Genomic DNA, 18,446 nt, shown 5'->3' with positions numbered 1-18,446 from the left:
GTGGTGCCTGAGCAAGGGTTATCCAAATAGTGTCTTCACTCGATAACAGCCCTGGCTTGGATAGGCTCACTCCTTGCTTTTGCAGCTTCCCATGATGTTTGACTAATTTCCTGCTAGGCACAGAGCTTGCAGTATCCAAAAACTTCAAAAGGTCTCAGCAAGAGCTCCAGCTTGTCTGTTTGTAGCCAGCGAGGCGAGGTTTGGTTCTCAGTGTGATGCAGGCAGCAGGGTTGGGCTCCTCCAAAACCCTCCCACCCAGCCTGAGACCTTGGGACTGCATCCTAACCCACACAAATACCCCCTTTTTTCCATTCTTCTGGGAAAAAGAAAATCATAGCTGATGGTGTGATAGTTCCAATTTTCCAAAATCAGTCACATGAGAGCAACTGATGATATTTTCAGGTGCACATTGCTCCTGGGTGATTTTGAAACAGGTTTTTTTGCCTCCCTGGTTCTTTGGGTGCTTAAAGGGATGAGATAAAGAGAGCAAAGAAAAAGGGGGAAAGAAGGGAGGAAGATGCCTTTTGGAAAAAGTTGTTGGGGTATCCCTTCCACAAAGAAAGGATTGTTGGAGACACTTGAGCAGCTTCAATGCAAATGACAGAATTACTGTGTCAACTCTGGGACAAAACAGCAATCAAATATATTATATTATATTATATTATATTATATTATATTATATTATATTATATTATATTATATTATATTATATTTATTATATTATATTATATTATATTATATTATATTATACATAATATATTATTATATTATATAACAATATACTATATTACTACATATTATATAAGAGAATAATTAAATAATAATTAATCTATAAATATATAAAATTATATAATTGTCATAATTATATAATTATATAATAATACAATTATTATTATATATTAATGACAGTACATTACATTATCTTGTATACTATATTGTGTTATATGATATTCACCATATAATACTAATAATTTTGTGTTATCTTCCCTTATGTTACGTTACACTTTGATGTTTCAGTAAAAAATTTCTGTGGCACAAGCCTGCTGCTACTCATCCCTTCTTTTCCACTCTCTGTGTCTCAGTCTGAGCCCTGAGCTCACCTCCAGAAGCTCACAAGGAACACCAGCAGAGCCCTTCAGCTCTCTGCCAGGTGAGAGAGGGGGGAGGAGTGATGTGTTTGGAAGAGAGGAGTGCACAGGAGGGGAACAGAGGGGGTGGGAGCAGGGTTTTCCAATAATCACAGAATCATTTAGGTTGGAACACACCCTCAAGACCATCTGGTCCATCCCTCACCCCAGCACTGCCATGTCCACCACAGCGATCCCCAACTTCCACATCCAAGTGTTTTTTGAAGATTTCCAGGGAGTGTGATTTCACCACCGCCCTGAGCAGCCTGCTCAGTGCTTGACACCACTTTTGTGAAGAAATTTTCCCTAATGTACAACCTGGATATCCCCTGGTGCAACTTGAGGCCATTTCGTCTCATCTCTGGTTACCCAGGAGAAGAAATCAGCCCTCACCTGGCTGCATCCTCCTGTCAGGGAGCTGTAAAGAGTGAGAACTTCCCTCCGAGCCTCCTTTTCTCCATGCTGAGCTCCTCCAGCTCCCTTATGGTGCTCCAGACCCTTCCCCAGCTCAGTTCCCTTCTCTGGACACACTCCTGTGCTTCAATTTCCTTCTTGTAGTGAGGAGCCCAAAACTGAAGCCAGGATTCAACTTGTGGCCTCACCACTGACAAATTCAGGGGGATGGTCACTGCCCTGTCCTGCTGACGCCACTATTTGTGGTACAATCTGGCAGTATTTAACTTACCTACCTCAAAACTAGCTTAGGAAAATCCTCAATGAGTGCAATTGTAGCTGTACCTGACAGGGCTTCTCCAGAGCTGCAAGAGCAGCAGGACAGGGCAGCCAGTCTTTGCTGTGTTGATGGCACCTAGCTTAGCTTGAATTTTGTATATAAACTGATTTTTTTTTTAAATTCTTTATTTCTGTTTTTTAATTCACATTTTTTATTCATGTGCCCCTAGTTTAGGGTGACCAGTCCTGTCTCATCAGAAACTTAAAGCTGTTCTGGAGTCATCTGGGCCTTTGGACCAGGAAGCAAATCACTGCTGCTCAGAAGAGATTTAAAATCCCTTTAGAATAAAGTTTACTTTAAAAAACAAGTTTGCAACCCCTTATTTCAGTCATCTCTCAACCACTAAATGTGGTTTAATTTATTTATTTTTTTTTTTTTTTGGTAAAACTACCGAGTGGGAAATTAGTTGGACCACTAGATGGCACAAACTGCTCAAATATACTGCCCAAAAGAGCCCAAAAAGCTGAAACCTCTCAGCCAATACACGGGAGGAACAAGTGCTGAGGATGCTCAGAGACCTACCACCAGTTTAGGTGAACCTCCTGAGGAGGACAGGATCTCAGTAGGATGTTTTGTGCTATGTGTCCATTGGGCTGTTTCATGAGTTGTCCTCTCGTGGCTGGGATTCCTCTGGAAGGAAGTTTGAATGCACCGTCTGCCCTGAACCGCCTGAATTAATGCTGTGCAGAGCCTGCCCCTCAGAATAATTGAATTTTGCTAGTTTGGCTTGCACCTGGGGAGAAATGTCACAACTTCTGTGTCTGATGAGATAGCCAGCATCCTCTTCTCATATTGCATTTCATATCTGGAAATTTCCAGTGATCCAGGTAAGAGCAGGGTGTACCTGCAAGGAACAGACTTGGTGTGACTGCCCTGACATTAATCCCATCACACTCCAGCCATTCTGGGAAATTACAGAAATGGGTGTACAGCAGTGCCCCAGACACAGTCAGACACCCCCAGAATCAAGGCCTTTTGGCAGAGATTTTGTGTGGTTTTCATCAGAATAACACCAGATTTGGAAGCTTTGAAATGCTCTGCTGGGCCATGCTTCACGCAGCTAATGGCAGCAGGGAGACCAGCAGACACTGGGACTCCAGAAAATACCTTTCTACTCTTCTCTGTCCTCATGGAACCCTGCCTGGAGGGCTTCATCCAGGTTTGGAGCTTTCAGCATGACAAAAATGTGTTGGAGCAAGTCCAGAGGAGGCCACAAAGATGCTCTGGGGGCTGGAGAACCTCTGCTATGGAGACAGGCTGGGAGAGCTGGAGGTGTTCAGCCTGGAGAAGAAAAGGCTCTGGAGACATGTTATTGCAGCCTTTCAGTACCTAAAGGGAGCTTATAAAAAACAGGGAGACTGACTTTTTACCTGTACATTTAGTGACAGGACAAGGGGTAACAGTTTTAAAGTAAAAGAGGAGATGTTTAGGTTAGATATTACAAAGACATTCTTTTTGCAGACGATGGAGAGGCACTGAAACAGGCTGCCCAGAGAAGATGTGGATGCCCCATCACTGGAAGTGTGCAAGTCCAGGCTGGAGCAAGCTGGTGGCATTCCTGCTTATGGCAGGGGGTTGGAACTAGATGATCTTTATGCTCCCCTCCAACCCAAACCATTCTGTGATTCTTTCAGGAACACAGGCACCTCTCAATAGTGCCAGAATTGGAGACCAGCAGGTCACATCCAGATGCTTCAGAGGAGATTGCTTAGATTAAGACCTGAAGGAAAACATGGGATGCAATTCCCTGAACTTCATGGTAATTAATTTTACCTCTGGACATTCCTCTATGACTACACCTGTGTAACCCTTTGGGACTCTTGCCAATTTCTTGATCCATTTGCTGGCTTTGACTGCCATTAAATGGTACAGTTTGTTGGTGCTTTGGGTACATTTAGTTGCTGATTCAGACACTTCTGGTTGGGCATTTAACCCTGCATGAGGTCACCAAGGTGCTCGTGTTTGTGTGTCAACACAGACAAACTTCCTTGATATAAAATGATCTGTTCGAGGTGAAATGTGTGTGAAAGCTCAGCTGTTGGATCATGCCCCTCTCTCTGCTGTTTCTGCTCATGCTGGCTGCAGGCACATCAGGAAATTTAATTTGCTGAGCCCCCATCCAAAGAACAGCTGCTCATCTTGCTAAGTCTGCAAAAGTCAGCACTGAACATGTCTGATGTGAGCACACCTGATTAACTGCTTGTCCTGGACTCCAGCAGCATCCCTGGAACAGTGCCTGCCACCTTCACACCCCAAACCAGGAGAATGGATTCCTAGGAGGAGGAAGAGGGGATAATGTGAACAATCAAGACCCCAGGCTCAATGTTCACTCAGCAAGCCTAACTGCATCTGTACCACATTAAAACACACCTTGGTCTTACCCACGTGCTGTGTCCTTACATGCCCTTGCAGAGGGGAGCATAAGCACAACTGGCTGTTCCTAATCCCTTTAGGAAGAGCAGTGCTTTTCCCAGCCCACTTTCTCATGCCTGTTGGTTATCCTGTACCTGCTGGAGGATCCTGTTCTGGCTTGAGCACCCTCTTTTCACCAGGTGTGCCTAGGCTCAGCTTTATTTCAGCATCTTTGCAGAGTCTCACTGTTCTGACACACCTGGCCCTCAGATCCCACCTGGGCAGTGGGAGATGCAGAGTGGCCAAATGCTGCAGCTAGTGAGATTTGGATGGTATTCTAAATGCCTCCTGACTGTGCAATGGTCATTTCAAATGGGCAAACATCTCCCCTTCCTGACCAGAAACTACTGGTTATCCCTAGAGTTAGCAGACTGCTTTTGGCTTGCTTTTACACAGGTGTCTTGATTCCCTTTACGTTTTCCAGAACAGGAGGAAAATCATGCTCTTTTTACTGATTTGGATGCCTGTTTTCAGCATTTCTAAACATACACTGTAGGACTTTTAGACATCTGTGTCCCCAGGGTAGTGAAACACAGAGCAGGTTGAGACCATCCTAATGTCAGTAGGGAGGGCACAGGAGGTTGCAGTCCTATTTCCCATGCTGCTCCCATGTCTGAGCTAGGCAAGACATGTGGGAGCTGAAACTAACTGGAAACACAAAAAATACTTAAAACCATCCTGTTGGTGTGTTCTTAAGCCAGGTCTGAGCCTGAACCATCACAGTGTCTTCACTGATTCCCAAATGGATGGTAGAGACCTCTTCCACCACACTTTGAAATGGTGAGGAGCTGAAGAAAATGCCGCAGTTTCTTCTGGCAGGGATCAAATCAGTAGAGGAACCACTTGGGCTGTCTCTGGGGGCCTGAAGCATCCTGTCTCAGCCTCCCTCCAGCTTTCTGCCAACATCTTCTCTTCCCCATCCACATCAGCCTTCCATCATTCCCTGCAGTGCTGCCCAGTTCTGCACCCATTGAGGGTGTGGCCACTACAGAAGCCTTTGTAGCTGGCAGTGGTCCCAGTGGGAAAAGGACTGGACAGGTTTTTGATCCTTCCCTCCTCCTGGCAATGCCAGCAGGGCCTCGTGTGCGAACATGGTGTCACCTCAGCCTCAGTGACACCATCCATTTGCTAATAAGCAGTTTCAAAGATGCTGACCATGACCTTCCCTTTGCTCCATCTCCAGCTGCCCTCTTCCCTTCTGAAAGGAGAGCATCTCAAAAACACTTGTGAGATTTGGAGGACACAAAGCTTCAGAAAGGCCAGAGAGACATTGAGCATTGACGGAGAGAAGAGAAGGGAGGAAGAGGAAAAAAAAAAAAAGAGAAGAGAAGAGAAGAGAAGAGAAGAGAAGAGAAGAGAAGAGAAGAGAAGAGAAGAGAAGAGAAGAGAAGAGAAGAGAAGAGAAGAGAAGAGAAGAGAAGAGAAGAGAGAAGATCCCAAAAAATCAAAACAAAGCAAAAAGAGGAAGTTTGTGTCTGCTAGATTTGAGAAGTTACTGCTGTCATAGAAAAACAAAGTAGCAAACATGCCTGATTTGGGGTATTGAGGTGAGCGCTGCAGATAGCAGCTCCGGAACGCCCGGAGGTGAGAGCTGCCGGGTCGGTGCCAGCTGGCAGAGCCATGCCCCAGGAACGTCCCTGGCAGCTGCCAGGCAGAATCCAGCCTGTCCCACCAGAGTCCACCCTCACCCGGGGCTGGTCTGGCAGGAGAGGGCTCTACCTTTGGGGAACGGAGGGAAGGGCAGGAGGTCACCCCAGCTTTGTCCGGCTGAGAACACAGTCTGGATGGCAAGAGGGAGGTGGAATTACGTGTCTTGGCAGGGGGTGGCTGCCAAGGTGAGGGTGCGGAGGGAGCCCTGCCCTGCCCTGGGGCAGCTTTCCTAAACCAGGGCTCCCCGGATGGCGAGGAAGAGAAGCTTTCCCTTCCCAGAGGGTGGAACCAGGAGGTTTTACCACTCCTTCGGAAAGCCCCAGCCTTGAAGCATCTCCAGGGCTTCTGGTCCCTAAGGGCGTGGGTAGGAGACACTGGGGCAGCCTCCGTCAGCACCCAGCCAGCTGTAGGAGCTGTCCCCTCAGCATTCCCCTCGCTGAGAAGGGCTGTAGGTGCCGAAATGACAAGTGCCAGCACCTCGGGCCCCCCCTGTCCCGCAGGGGGCAAGAAGGGGCTGAGGAGGAGCGCGGAGCGCGGCGGGCACGGCGCCCGCTCCTGAGGGACGCGAGCCCTGCAGGGATCCCCCGCAGCACAGGAGGCCGCCCTGCGAGGAAAAGGGGCCGGTCCCGAGCTGGGGAGGAGGAGGAGGAAGAGGAGGAGGAGGAGAGGAGGGGAGGGTGGGTCGCTGTCTCCTGTCAGGCTCCCGCGGCCGGGCCGGCTGTGCGCTCTCGGCGGGGCAGGCCCCGGCGCTCGGCGGCACCATGATCCTGTGGCTGTGCCTCTGCTGGGGCTTCTCGCCCTCGGCGGGACAGCCCGACTCGGAGCTGATGGCCCGGTACCTGGAGGAGCAGCTGCTGGCGGATTACAGCATCGCGCAGCAGGTAGGTTTGTAAGGGGAGGTCGCTCGGGAGCATCAGGTGGCCGCGGCTGGCTTGTCACCTCTTCAGTGTTGACGAGCGGGGTCAATAAAATAAAAATGCGTTTATTCCACCTGTCCGTGCTGCTGAGCTCCGTGGGAGGTGCCACAGCCAGCATGGGGTTGTGCTGGAGGTGCTCAGCCAGGAGGGCACCCTCTGGTGCTGGTGCTGCTGTCCCGGCACGGTTCGGTCCCACAGCCAGCTATCCATCCATGCATCCATCCATCCCCAGGCTGTGCTAACGAGGCTTTTCACAGGCGCAGGGGAGCTAACGCCGTGTCCTGGCCACGCTCCAGCCTGAGTAATTCCGATTATTTCAAGCTCGGGGGATAGCTTTATGGTCTGACTGTACTTGATTTTTTAACTCGTGCTGGATGAAACAAAGCGCATGAATTTCAGCTTCCAAAAGGCTTCTTGACAGTGAAAGAAAAAAAAAATCTGCAAGTGAGGGCTATTATGTTGTGTTGTTGTGTGGCTTAGATTTTCTGAGGAAATGGGATTGAAAGAGCAATGAACTTTTTGCAAGAGTTTGGATGGTGGTTTGGGAGGCTGTGATCTATTTCAAGTGGAAAGTGTCCCTGCCTGTGGCAGAAGGGCTGGAACTAGATGGTCTTTAAGGTTCCTTCTGATCCAAACCACTTGGATTCTATAAAAGAGATCTTCAGGTCTGTGCTCATACCTGTCTGGTCCATAAGTTTCCATGTGTGACTTTGGGTCATTTAGGGCATCAGTGACCTAAATCTGATCAGATCTGAGAGGCTCTGTAGCACCTGAGGCATCCATGTGGGCCTGAGATACAATGCAGGAACTATGGAATACTTGTGCCTTGCTGGAGGTCAGGTGGGATAATCCAGTTTGGCTAAAATGTCAGTATTTGTCTGTATTTGCCATCTTCTGCAATGCAGCAGGTGGGAAGAGTGAGACTCTTCACATATATCTGTATCTATCCCTCCTAGAATAGAAAGAATCTCTCTCCAGAAGCATCCACATCTTCCCCTATGGGGACACCAAAAGCTCATTTCAATCCTGATTGCTATGGATGCATATTCCTTTTGGGGAATTCAGCCACAAACCAACACTGTTCTACTCTCTCCCACTTGGACAAGTGGATTTGTATCTCCACCATTGCCAGTGGAGTGATATCTGGAATCACTCACCTGCTTTAGGGGGAAAATCAGTTGCAAAGCTCGAAGAACTGGCTCACAGTGCTGGAGTAGATGTTGCTTGAGGCACCTGAGGGTGTTTTCACAGGAGCTGTGCTGCTGCCAGGTCAGTGGCAGCAGTCACTTCCACCAGAAAAGCAGTGATGTGTAAATAGCTGTGGTGACCTGGTGTCCTGGAACAGCCAGATCAAGAAGGAGACATCTGTGTGTCCTCACTGAACACCTGAGCCAAGCTGAGAACAAGCAGGTGCTGCCCTAGACTGAGACACTGCACTAGAAACAAATCCACTGCACAGCTTATATCCTGTACACCATGCTGGGACTAACAGATGGCAGTAAGTTATGGGGTCACTACTGGCAATTATCAGGTTTAACGAGGGTGTTGGAAAGCTTTAGAGCTAAAAGTTGATGGTAATTTGGAAATTGTTCTATTAGATGATGCCAGTGAAGCTGCCTGATTGGAACAGTCCAATGGACTGATAACAAACCCTGCAGCAGTGTTTTGGCAGTAGTCATGAAGTCCTAGAAAACAAGATACTGCTATCTAGTGATCCTTAGCTCTTCACTGATGTCCACTGGGTATCCCCAAGACTTTAGAAGGTGGTTCTTGAATCACACAGAGCATTCCTATGCAATTCAGCAAGAAAACAAAATGAGTTTTGGTGGGGAAAGATCAAAATAGGAACCAAGTTTCCAGCTTAGTTTCCAGATTAGTCTTTAAAAACCCCTGTGACCAGAACAGCAGGTGGATTTGTTCCAAAAGGTAAACCTTCAGAAAAAAAATACTGAGGGCTATTGATCTCTCATCCCTGCCTCTGCTCCAAGCAGGGCAAACTTCACAGACATTTATCTGTCTTGTTTTGAAGAACCTGCAGTGATGGAGACTCTGCAGCCTCTCATAGCAGGCTCCTGAGGGGCTTTATTTGCCTGAGATAACAGACCCAGACAGAAAGTTTTTTCCAGATCTTAAGATGCAAACAATTCCTCTCCTCTCCTCTCCTCTCCTCTCCTCTCCTCTCCTCTCCTCTCCTCTCCTCTCCTCTCCTCTCCTCTCCTCTCCTCTCCTCTCCTCTCCTCTCCTCTCCTCTCCTCTCCCAAGGGAGCTCTTTTCCCTTGGTTCTAATTTCACAAGATGTTGGCTAAAATGATGCAGAAGGAAATAGTAAAGATTCTCATGGATGAAACTTTAATTTCCCCGCTGGGCATTCCTGAGCTTTTCAATGCACAATATAAACAGACATAAAATCATCTCTTTGGCAAGGGCTGCTGCTATTTCAGAGTAAATAAACCGAAAGGGCAAATCAGGTAAAAACATATTGTTGCATTCTTCTGCTCCCTGGGGTTCCACTTAAAATGTCCCTGGGGACATTTTAAGATGGCATTTGGCTTCCCTCATTGACAAAAGACTTGCTTTGGGGAGGGACTTGGATTTGGAGATGTTGTTGAGCAACCATGTGAGAAGAAGTCAGAAGAGTTGATGACAAGGGTGAGACAATGAGTACAATTGCACTGTCATAGGTGAAGCACTTTGTTTCATAATAAGGTCTGTGGCTGAATTTCAATATCTTTATTCCTGTTTTGCACATAACCAGTGCTTTTCTGTCACTGCACAGTAAATACACAGTAGCTGTGGAGAGTATTTAGGCAACAGATCTGCTCTTGAGTTAATACTCTTACAGCTGTAGCATTAATTTAAACAAGTTATAGAACCACAGAATGATTTGGGTTGGAGGGGACCTTAAAGAGCATCCAGTCCCCAACCCTTGCCATGAGCAGGGACATATTCCACTGGACCAGGCTGCTCAAAATCCCATCCAGCCTGGCCTTCATTACTGCCAGGGATGTTCTTAGCATCCAGGGCCAGGGCTAAAGGCTGACTTTCCTGCCATCATACAGAGGGTCCCTTGCCAAGCACCATTTGCCAAACACCCAGCGCCTCCTTGCCTGAGACAGCCACATTCCACTGCTGAGCTTTGATCAGTGGGCCTGTTAATATAGAAGAGACTCGGGTTTTAATTTTAACCAGAGGAACATTTGAACCTGGCCATGGGTGATCAGTCACACAGGCCTGTGTCTGGGATTAAACAAGGGACATGTCTGCTGTGAGCCGAACAGAACCCACTCACTCCCTGAACTCTTTGCAGGTTGCTCGCCGTGTCCCAAGACAGGCCAAATTCCTGCAGAGGCTGGTATGTATCACACCCTGCCTTTGTTTTACCTCATGGGAGCTACACTTTCCCTGGGCGTGTGTCTGTGTGTCTGTGTGTGCGTGCATCCCTGCCGGGGTCCCAGTTGTTGGTTTCTCTGGGTCTGCATTGAAGGCACTTGAGATGGCAGTTCATGTTCAGACTCAGGTGTTTATTATTTCTTATCAGTGAAACAGTCTCACTACTGTGAGCTTGGCAGCTTTTCATTAGAAGGCACAAAATGGCTAACAAGCTCTTCTTACAAGGTCTTTTAAGACTCAACTATCCAATTAAGAACTGACACCTGGATTATTTCCCCTTTTAACCCAATAACTGGTCCCACAGAGCCCACAATGGGGACTGTTCTGCCCAATAACAAAATGCCACCCAAACCCAAGAAGAAGGAGGAAGAAGAAGCATGAAGAAGAAACCCAGGATGACACCCTGTGCCCTTCATCTTGCTTCCATCCACAACCTACTAAAAATCCCAAAATCTCAATTTCTCACCAAACGATACACCTACACTACTCTCTATAATCTACTTCACACTTTTGTGGATTCCAGTCTACCTTGAAGTCTAGGAAACTTTCTCCATGAATGAGGGTCAGAGTCAGTGCTGCCCTGGGGGTCAGGGCACCCCAGAGCAGATAGAGAAATATTCCCCGTGCCCTGGGTTTCCACACATCCCTGTACCCAGGGATGAACTATTTTATGGTAGAGTGGGATTCTGGGTAAGGAAAAAAAAAAGAAATCTTCATTTTGATCAATGCAGTATAGGTTTTTCTGATATTTCCCAATCCCTCTTCTCAAGCCCAGATTTGTAGGAAGAACATCTAATGTTACCAACCTTAACAACACAGTGAACATGAGCCTGATGAAATCTCATTGAGTTTGAAGAGAAAGGGAGTTTGCTCTGGAATTTGAAGATCTCTGTCGTTCTCTGACAAAATCTCCTGGAGAGAGGAAGAAAACAAGGAGGCCAATATCCTTGTACCACCACAGAAATCTAAAATTTAGATGTAGAGAGGCAATCAGTAGAATTGCTGTTCATGGCCAGTTACTTTTCTGGCTTTTCTGGAGGAGTTCCCAGTTGAGAACTGGTGAAACTCATTTCACACACTGAGTGGCCATCACCGTAACAGCTTCTGGTCCCCTTCATCTTTGAAAAATTGTAATCAGCAGCCTAGAGAGAAACTCTCAGGCTTATTACGGGTTTATTACTTCTAATCTGAGAGACAGTCAATTTGTTTTGATGAAAGTAACTGATAAAGGCAAAAATACTGAATGGATTTAATATATTCAGCTTTTTTTTCTGTTCTTCCAAATATTTCATGTAAATGAGCATAAAATAATTTGTTTGGTGAGAAAATCTCAGCTGCCAGTTCATCATCATGACCAGGACACCTCCACAAAACATCCAGCCAACATGCCTCATGGCAGTGTGCTGATCTGCTGCCTTGGCATTCCCTCACTTAATTTTTAATAGGGATGATAAGTCATGGTAATAGTAACATTAAACAAATAGTTTGTTTTGCTTTTTTTTTTCTCCTTTGAGCTGCCTCTTATCTTCTGAAGGCTGTCTTGGTTTGAACAGCCAGGTGTCTGCTAAAGGAAGGCAGGAGCCTTCCTTGAAATGGAAAATGTAAACCCCCCTCCCTCTGAATTATTATAATTATGAAATTAGGGGGCTCTCAGGCAAAGATGTGGGAATAACAGTTCTTTACTAGGAAAATTAAAAATACAAATGCAATAGTGCAAAAAAGAAACCAAACCACTGCCAGAGTGAGAGCAGGAGCTGAGCCCTGTGGCTCAGGGTGGTGGCAGCAGTGCCATTCCATGGTGGCTCAGCCCTCCTGCAGTGCCAGCTGTGCTTCTGCTGGAGCAGGGATCCTGCACAAGGCTGGAGTTTTCCTCTGCAGCTCCAGGGCTGCTGGAGATGGGCCTGCTCTCCCTCTGGCAATGCAGGGCAGCAGAAAGCTGCTCCTCTGGGAATGCAGGGGGCAAAGGCTGCTGTGCTGCTGCCAGGCTCAGATTGGATCCAGGCAGGAATGCTTGGCTCCTGCCCTGGGCAGAGCATCTCCCCATGGGATGATGGAATTGGATCAGCCATGCAGGGACACTCAGTGGCCATGGACAGCAGAGATCTCCTGGAGGGAGGATTGGCTGTGGGAGAGATAAAGAAAACTGCCCCATGGACAACAGAGAACTGCCCCAGCTCTGACAGATGGGAACAGAATACACACCCCCATTTGCAACCGAAGACAAGGCCTCAATAAAAAGTGCAGAAAACAAACAGGAATTTGTGCAGCTGTAAGTCAGAGCACCAGACACTGATGGATTGTGCAAGAGCACCAGGGAATGCAGCACAGGAATCACAGAGTGGAACTCGGGCTGCCTGCCCAGCCTGACCAAGCAACCTGTTTGGAAATGGCCTGTGCCCCCACCATTTACATTTTCTATATACAGGGAGTAACAGATCCCTTCTAGAGATGGGAAGGTGAACCAATTCTTTCAACCTCAGCTCTATATGATACCCTTATTCAGTGTTTGATTTTCCCAACAGCAACTCTCATCCACCAGGAAGAGGGAGGGATGTTGAATGTCTTTTTCTCTTGTGGTTTTTTGCCATTCCTCAGATTGTAAGGATATCAGAACTGGAGCTTGTTCACTGGGATAGAGATATTTTCCCCATCCCTGGAAGTGTCCAAAGCCAGGTTGGACAAGGCTTCGAGCAACCTGGTCTAGTGGAAGGTGTTCCTGCCCATGGCAGGCGTTAGAACTGGATGGACTTAAAGGTTCCTTCCAGCCCAATCCATTCTGTGATTCTATAACAGAGATCAGCTGAAGCCAGCAAAGAGTGGATTTAGCAAAAAAAAAAAACCCTAAGTGACTTTTTTTTGTATATAAAATACCATTAAGCTGTGGAACTTGCAGCAGGATGTTGCAGATGCTAAAAGTTTACATGAATTCAAAAAGCAGTTGTGTAAAGTAATAGAAAAGAAATCCACAGAATACAAATATACCACAAAATACCACCCTTGACCCTGGAGTTCCTTCAGCCACAAATTACTGAAAACTGAGAGAACATTTCAGGGTAGTACCAGTGCAGGTTGGAGTGATTTTACACTCTCCTCTAAGCATGCGCTGGTGGTTTCTGCCAGTGACAGGCTACAGGGTTAGATCTGTTTTTTTCTCACCCAACACAACCATTCTCCTGTTGTTGTCATAACAGTGGCAAGTTCATGCTCTCTGTCACGTTTGAAAGACTTCCTGAGCTCCTGTGAATCCATCAGAGCATTCGCAGTGTCAGACAGGTCACTGCAGAGCCACTTGTATCTCAAGTGAAAGGCAAAGGGCTTGATCCTCTTTTGCTGATCATCTGTCAGCTACATATAAACCCACAGCTTTTTTATGAGCTGCAGCACGTGGGGGTGAATGCAGAAGGTCTGACACCAAAGAATTTGCTGTAGTTTCCAATTATTTCTATAACTTCTGCTATTAAATCCTCTGTGTACCTTGCTATGCCACAGGCAATTAGTGGCATGGAAGACTGAATGAAGCATCGGCTCATTATAACTGAAAACATATATTCCTACAACCCTGTTTCAATCAAAACTCCCCTTCTTCTCCACCTTCAGGATAATGAGCCTGAGAAGCCATGCCTATGTATCAGGGAAGGCCCTGAGAACAGCAGGATCTAGTTCTAATTAACAGCAGTAAATTAAGTAGTGGTCTAAGGGTGGGACATTAGATCTGTGCAGAGCTGCTCTAGCCTAGATCCATTGCACGGATCTGCCTAAAATCAGTGAGGTGAATCCTGCTCTGGAAGTTCTAATCTCTTGCCATTGTGCTCCATGTGAGCTGAGCAGGATCCTGGACACAGAGCACATTCCCCAGTTAAAGATATCTATCATGACCAGGTTCATCTGACACACATTATCAGTCTTTCCAAGCCTTGCAAGTGTAGGCAGGCAGGGCTTTATGCCAAGTCTGTTGGTAGATCTGTGTTTCCAGTGGATCCTCATTCTTCCATTTGCCTGGAATTCACAAGCCCAGCAGCTTGGTTTGTTGGATGCTCAGTTACTTCTGATGCCATCAGCTACTGCAGAAATGTTCTTCTTTCATACTCAGACAAACACTTGCTCCCTTTCTTAAGCTGTTTGCCAAAATTATTTTTGTTCTGAAAGAAAGCCTGGACATGCAGCTGAAGAGCCTGTTCTTGTCCTCACAACTCTTACGTGACTGTGAGCTTTTACCAACCTCAGTAGGAAGAGTCTCACTGTATTTGGCTTAGTGGGGTTATTCTGTATTTACAGTGTATTTTACCCTTTATCTCCCTTCTGCTTTTGAGGGTTTGCTCTTTGATTGGGTAAGTCAATGCACAGATTTTTCTTTTTCAAGGGCTGCTTATAGTTAAGTATGCTGAAGTATTCCAGGAAGAAAACATTTGAGCTCCATGGAGATGTTGCTGTCAAAAAACACATTAGTCTGGAGAAATGCTCCAACTCAGGACTTGTGCACGAAAACACATTCCCAAGAAGCAGAAATTGGCTTTCAGCTTCCATTGTTACATCATGTGTCATTCACTGCTGTCTCTGCTGCTTCTCTGCTGGAAGGAGTCCAGTGTGGGCTAAAAAGCTTAAAATATTTTGCTTGAGATGTCACAGTGTCAATGTTTTTTATCAAGTCTCTTCATCCATTGGCGCAGAGTTCCAGGATGGATTCTCAGCAGAGGAGGACTCAGTTGACTCCATTGACAGCATTTTCTCTGTGGATATAACTCAGGGATCTGACTGGATGAATTTGAAGGTGCTTCTTCATAAATGGTGATGTCAGTCTTTCAAGAAGTCTTCCATCTGCTCTTGTGCACAGAACAGGGTCTGTGACACAGTTCTGGACCCCATGGGGACATATTTTGGCCTTCTCTTCCCAGGCCACAAGGGAATTATCATGATCCTCTCACACAGTCAGAGTTGAAGGCTTCAGTTCAGGACACAGATGGATTTTGTCAGGGTGTTTCACAACTTAAAGGCTGGCATAAGCACAGCTCTCAGACCTTTCCCAAGCACTGGACAATGTCTGTGGCCTCTGTGCATGAACAAAGGGAGTACCACATTCCTGATTTACTGTTTGCAGCTCACCTGAAATTTTGAGGACAAGCCCACCTTCCCAGTCATTGTCAGGAGGTCTAATACCCATTGCGTGAGAGCTCCTAGTCCATATTAAATCTTAAACCCATTGAAACACTGAAGGGGGGAGTTATCCAGCTGCCTGTTTAGGGGTGACCTTTTTGATTCCCACAGGAAACCAGGCCCAGGATGTCTGAGTTCCACGTGAGGTCCACGATCATCTCCCGGTACGCCTTCACCACCGTGTCCTGCACCATGGTCAACAGCGGCTCCGAGGCACGAGAGGCCGTGTTCGAGATGCAGATCCCAGCTGCAGCCTTCATCTCCAACTTTACCATGTAAGTAAGTAATGCACAGACCAGGTCTATGGATGCCATGATACTAAATTCAAACCCTCAGTGTAAACAGGGAGGGAAAATATTCTAAACTATTCTGTTTCCCCTCTGAGTGTCTCTTAACCACTTCCTTCTCCTCATCTCTCTGATTTGAATGAGAAAATTATCTTCAAGACCTTAAAAACCATTCCAGAGAAAGTTTCATCAATACTGGTAGATATATTTATCTTACCTGACTGACTTTAATGCCTAAGAATCTTCTTGTTTTTTCATGTTCTCCACATTGGAGTAAAGGCAACACCAACCAGCAGATGGGTTCAGTAGCTGCTGGAGCTGTGAATGATAAACCAAATAGAGAGAAACCTCATAGTGAAATGACCAATAAATTAAACTCTTGATCTCAAACATATTTGGTTTGATCATGCTCAGATCCCTTCTACTGATAGATATTGGGACCACAGCTTCAGACTTGACCAAAGGGGATAGGGGACCCAGTCTTTAAGAAATACTTCCATTTAGAGTGACTAGGAAGAATAAGAGACTTTTGCTTTTGTACTGGGCTGGTATTTCCAGCCAGGGAACTTCTGAGTTGGCTTCTGTCCCAAAGACTTGGGTGGACTCAGGAGAGTGACACCAGCAGCACTCTGAGATTCTTCTCACATCAAAGTCTGTGAATGCACCTGCAGCAAATGTACACCTGTCACTGTACTTGAGTGCAGGGTGACCATGCTGACACCTCTGATCTCTCCAGGAGCATTGGAAACAAGACTTATTATGGAGAGGTCACGGGGAAAGAAAAGAAAAATGGCACCAATGACAAAGAAAGGCACAAGAAACCTCCAGGCCCCGCAGAAGGAAGGTGAGTGTTGTGCATTTGGCTATGTTCTGGGAGGTGATGCCCTCTCCTGTCATCTTTATCTTGGCTGCCTTGGCATGCCCATCCATGGATTTGTAGGAAGGAGCAACTAAACTGAATGTTATCTGCACTGCCTGGTGTCATTCCTATACTCCAAGCCATTAAAAATTGTGTGTGGCCTTTTCTAACCCTATCAATTTTTAAATTCCAAGATGCTCCAGGATGTTCCACTGGGGGAAAGAATTCTTGTTACTTCCTGAATAACAGAAAGGAAACTTAGTGTCCTGTCATGAACAGGGTCATCCACTTCACTCAAGAGGGAAGCAAGAATATACTTTATTTATATAAAGCAGTAAATCAACAAAGTTCAATGGTAAAATGCAACAGGTGTTCAACAAGATTTGATGGGAAGATTCAGTTGATTATTTGCAGGGAACAGGGTCAGGGAAAACTATCCACTTTACTCAAGAGGGAAGCAAGAATATATTTTATTTATATAAAGCAGTAAATCAACAAAATTCAATGGTAAATGCAACAGGTGTTCAACAAGATTCAATTGATTATTTGTAGGAAACAGGGTCAGGCAAAACTATTGCGGTGAAGTGAGGGAGGTAATGTGTGATGTGTATGGGATGTGAGGCTGTCTTTGGATTTTCCTTCCAGGGAGAACGGCTATGAGACATTCAAGGCCTCTGTCTTCATTCCTCGCAAGATGCAGGCCAGGTTCATACTGCACTACGAAGAGCTTCTGCAGAGGAGGCTGGGGAAATACGAGTACACCGTCAGCATCCGGCCCCAGCAGCTGGTGGGGCGGCTGCGGGTGGAGGTGAACATCCTGGAGAACTCAGGAATAGTGTCCCTGGAGGTGCCTCCCCTAAGGAACAGCAGGCACAAAGGCAATGGGAAAGCTGAAGGTAAGTGTGAAAGCCCAGGGCATCAGGAATATTTCTCTATCTGCTCTGGGGTGCCCTGACCCCAGAGGAGCACTGACTTTGACCCTCATTCATGGAGAAAGTTTCCTAGACTTCAAGGTAGACTGGAATCCACAAAAGTGTGAAGTAGATTATAGAGAGTAGTGTAGGTGTATCACTTGGTGAGAAATTGAGGTTTTGGGATTTTTAGTATGTTGTGGATGGAAGCAAGATGAAGGGCACAGGGTGTCATCGTGGGTTTTTTCTTCATGCTGCTTCTTCCTCCTTCTTCTTGGGTTTGGGTGGCATTTTGTAACTGGGCAGAACAGTCCCCACTGTGGGCTCTGTGGGACCAGTTATTGGGTTAAAAGGGGAAATAATCCAGGTGTCAGTTCTTAATTGGATAGTTGAGTCTTAAAAGACCTTGTAAGAAGAGCTTGTTAGCCATTTTGTGCCTTCTAATGAAAAGCTGCAGGGCTCACAGCAGTGAGACTGTTTCACTGATAAGAAATAATAAACACTTGAGTCTGAACATGAACTGCCATCTCAAGTGCCTTCAATCCAGACCCAGAGGAACCAACAACTGGGACCCCGACAGGTAAGGAGAGATTCTAGGACCCGTGGTTCTCATGGTTATTTGTGGGGCCTGGCAGTGTTGGATCTGTTTTCTCTGGATGACTGTGTCTGTGTGGTATCTGTGCCTCAGCCTGTGAGGACTTTGAAGCTTAATGAATACAGGGCTGATCCCATTCATCTCAATAGGGTTTTTTTCCTTTGCTATTGTCTTGAAGAGCTTTGAACTGGGCCTTCAGGCCTTGTGCTCAGCACTGAAGCAGGCTCTTCCCTGGCCTCTGCATCTCCTGGGAACTGTTTATTTTAAATGAATTGTTTTTTCCATCCATCCATGCCAAGGAAGATAGGAAATCCTGCACTTCAGAACATGGGAAATTCCAAGAGGAAAATCCATATTTTGCCAAAGAGCTAAGTGAAATCCGAGCATCAGCTCTTAGCCCTAACCATCCTTGCT

At 46.3% G+C, this 18,446-nt stretch overlaps 1 protein-coding gene across 1 annotated transcript in view; it reads left to right on the top strand.

Annotated features, from left to right (window-relative positions):
• Positions 1 to 6,587: 6,587 nt before the first annotated feature.
• ITIH5 (inter-alpha-trypsin inhibitor heavy chain 5) overlaps positions 6,588 to 18,446 on the top strand; it is a 47,279-nt gene continuing 35,420 nt past the window's right edge. The window contains exons 1-5 of the mRNA XM_038154207.1: positions 6,588 to 6,803; positions 10,147 to 10,191; positions 15,492 to 15,655; positions 16,404 to 16,511; positions 17,172 to 17,422. Coding sequence (XP_038010135.1) covers positions 6,684 to 6,803; positions 10,147 to 10,191; positions 15,492 to 15,655; positions 16,404 to 16,511; positions 17,172 to 17,422 — 688 coding nt within the window. The 5' untranslated portion in view covers positions 6,588 to 6,683. The remainder of the gene's footprint in view (positions 6,804 to 10,146; positions 10,192 to 15,491; positions 15,656 to 16,403; positions 16,512 to 17,171; positions 17,423 to 18,446) is intronic.

The sequence above is a fragment of the Motacilla alba genome, chromosome 1A (genome assembly GCF_015832195.1).
Source record: "Motacilla alba alba isolate MOTALB_02 chromosome 1A, Motacilla_alba_V1.0_pri, whole genome shotgun sequence".
In the NCBI taxonomy this organism is placed as follows: domain Eukaryota; kingdom Metazoa; phylum Chordata; class Aves; order Passeriformes; family Motacillidae; genus Motacilla; species Motacilla alba.
The sequence above is the reverse complement of the archived record's forward strand: the minus strand, read 5'-3'. Positions and strand labels throughout refer to the sequence as shown.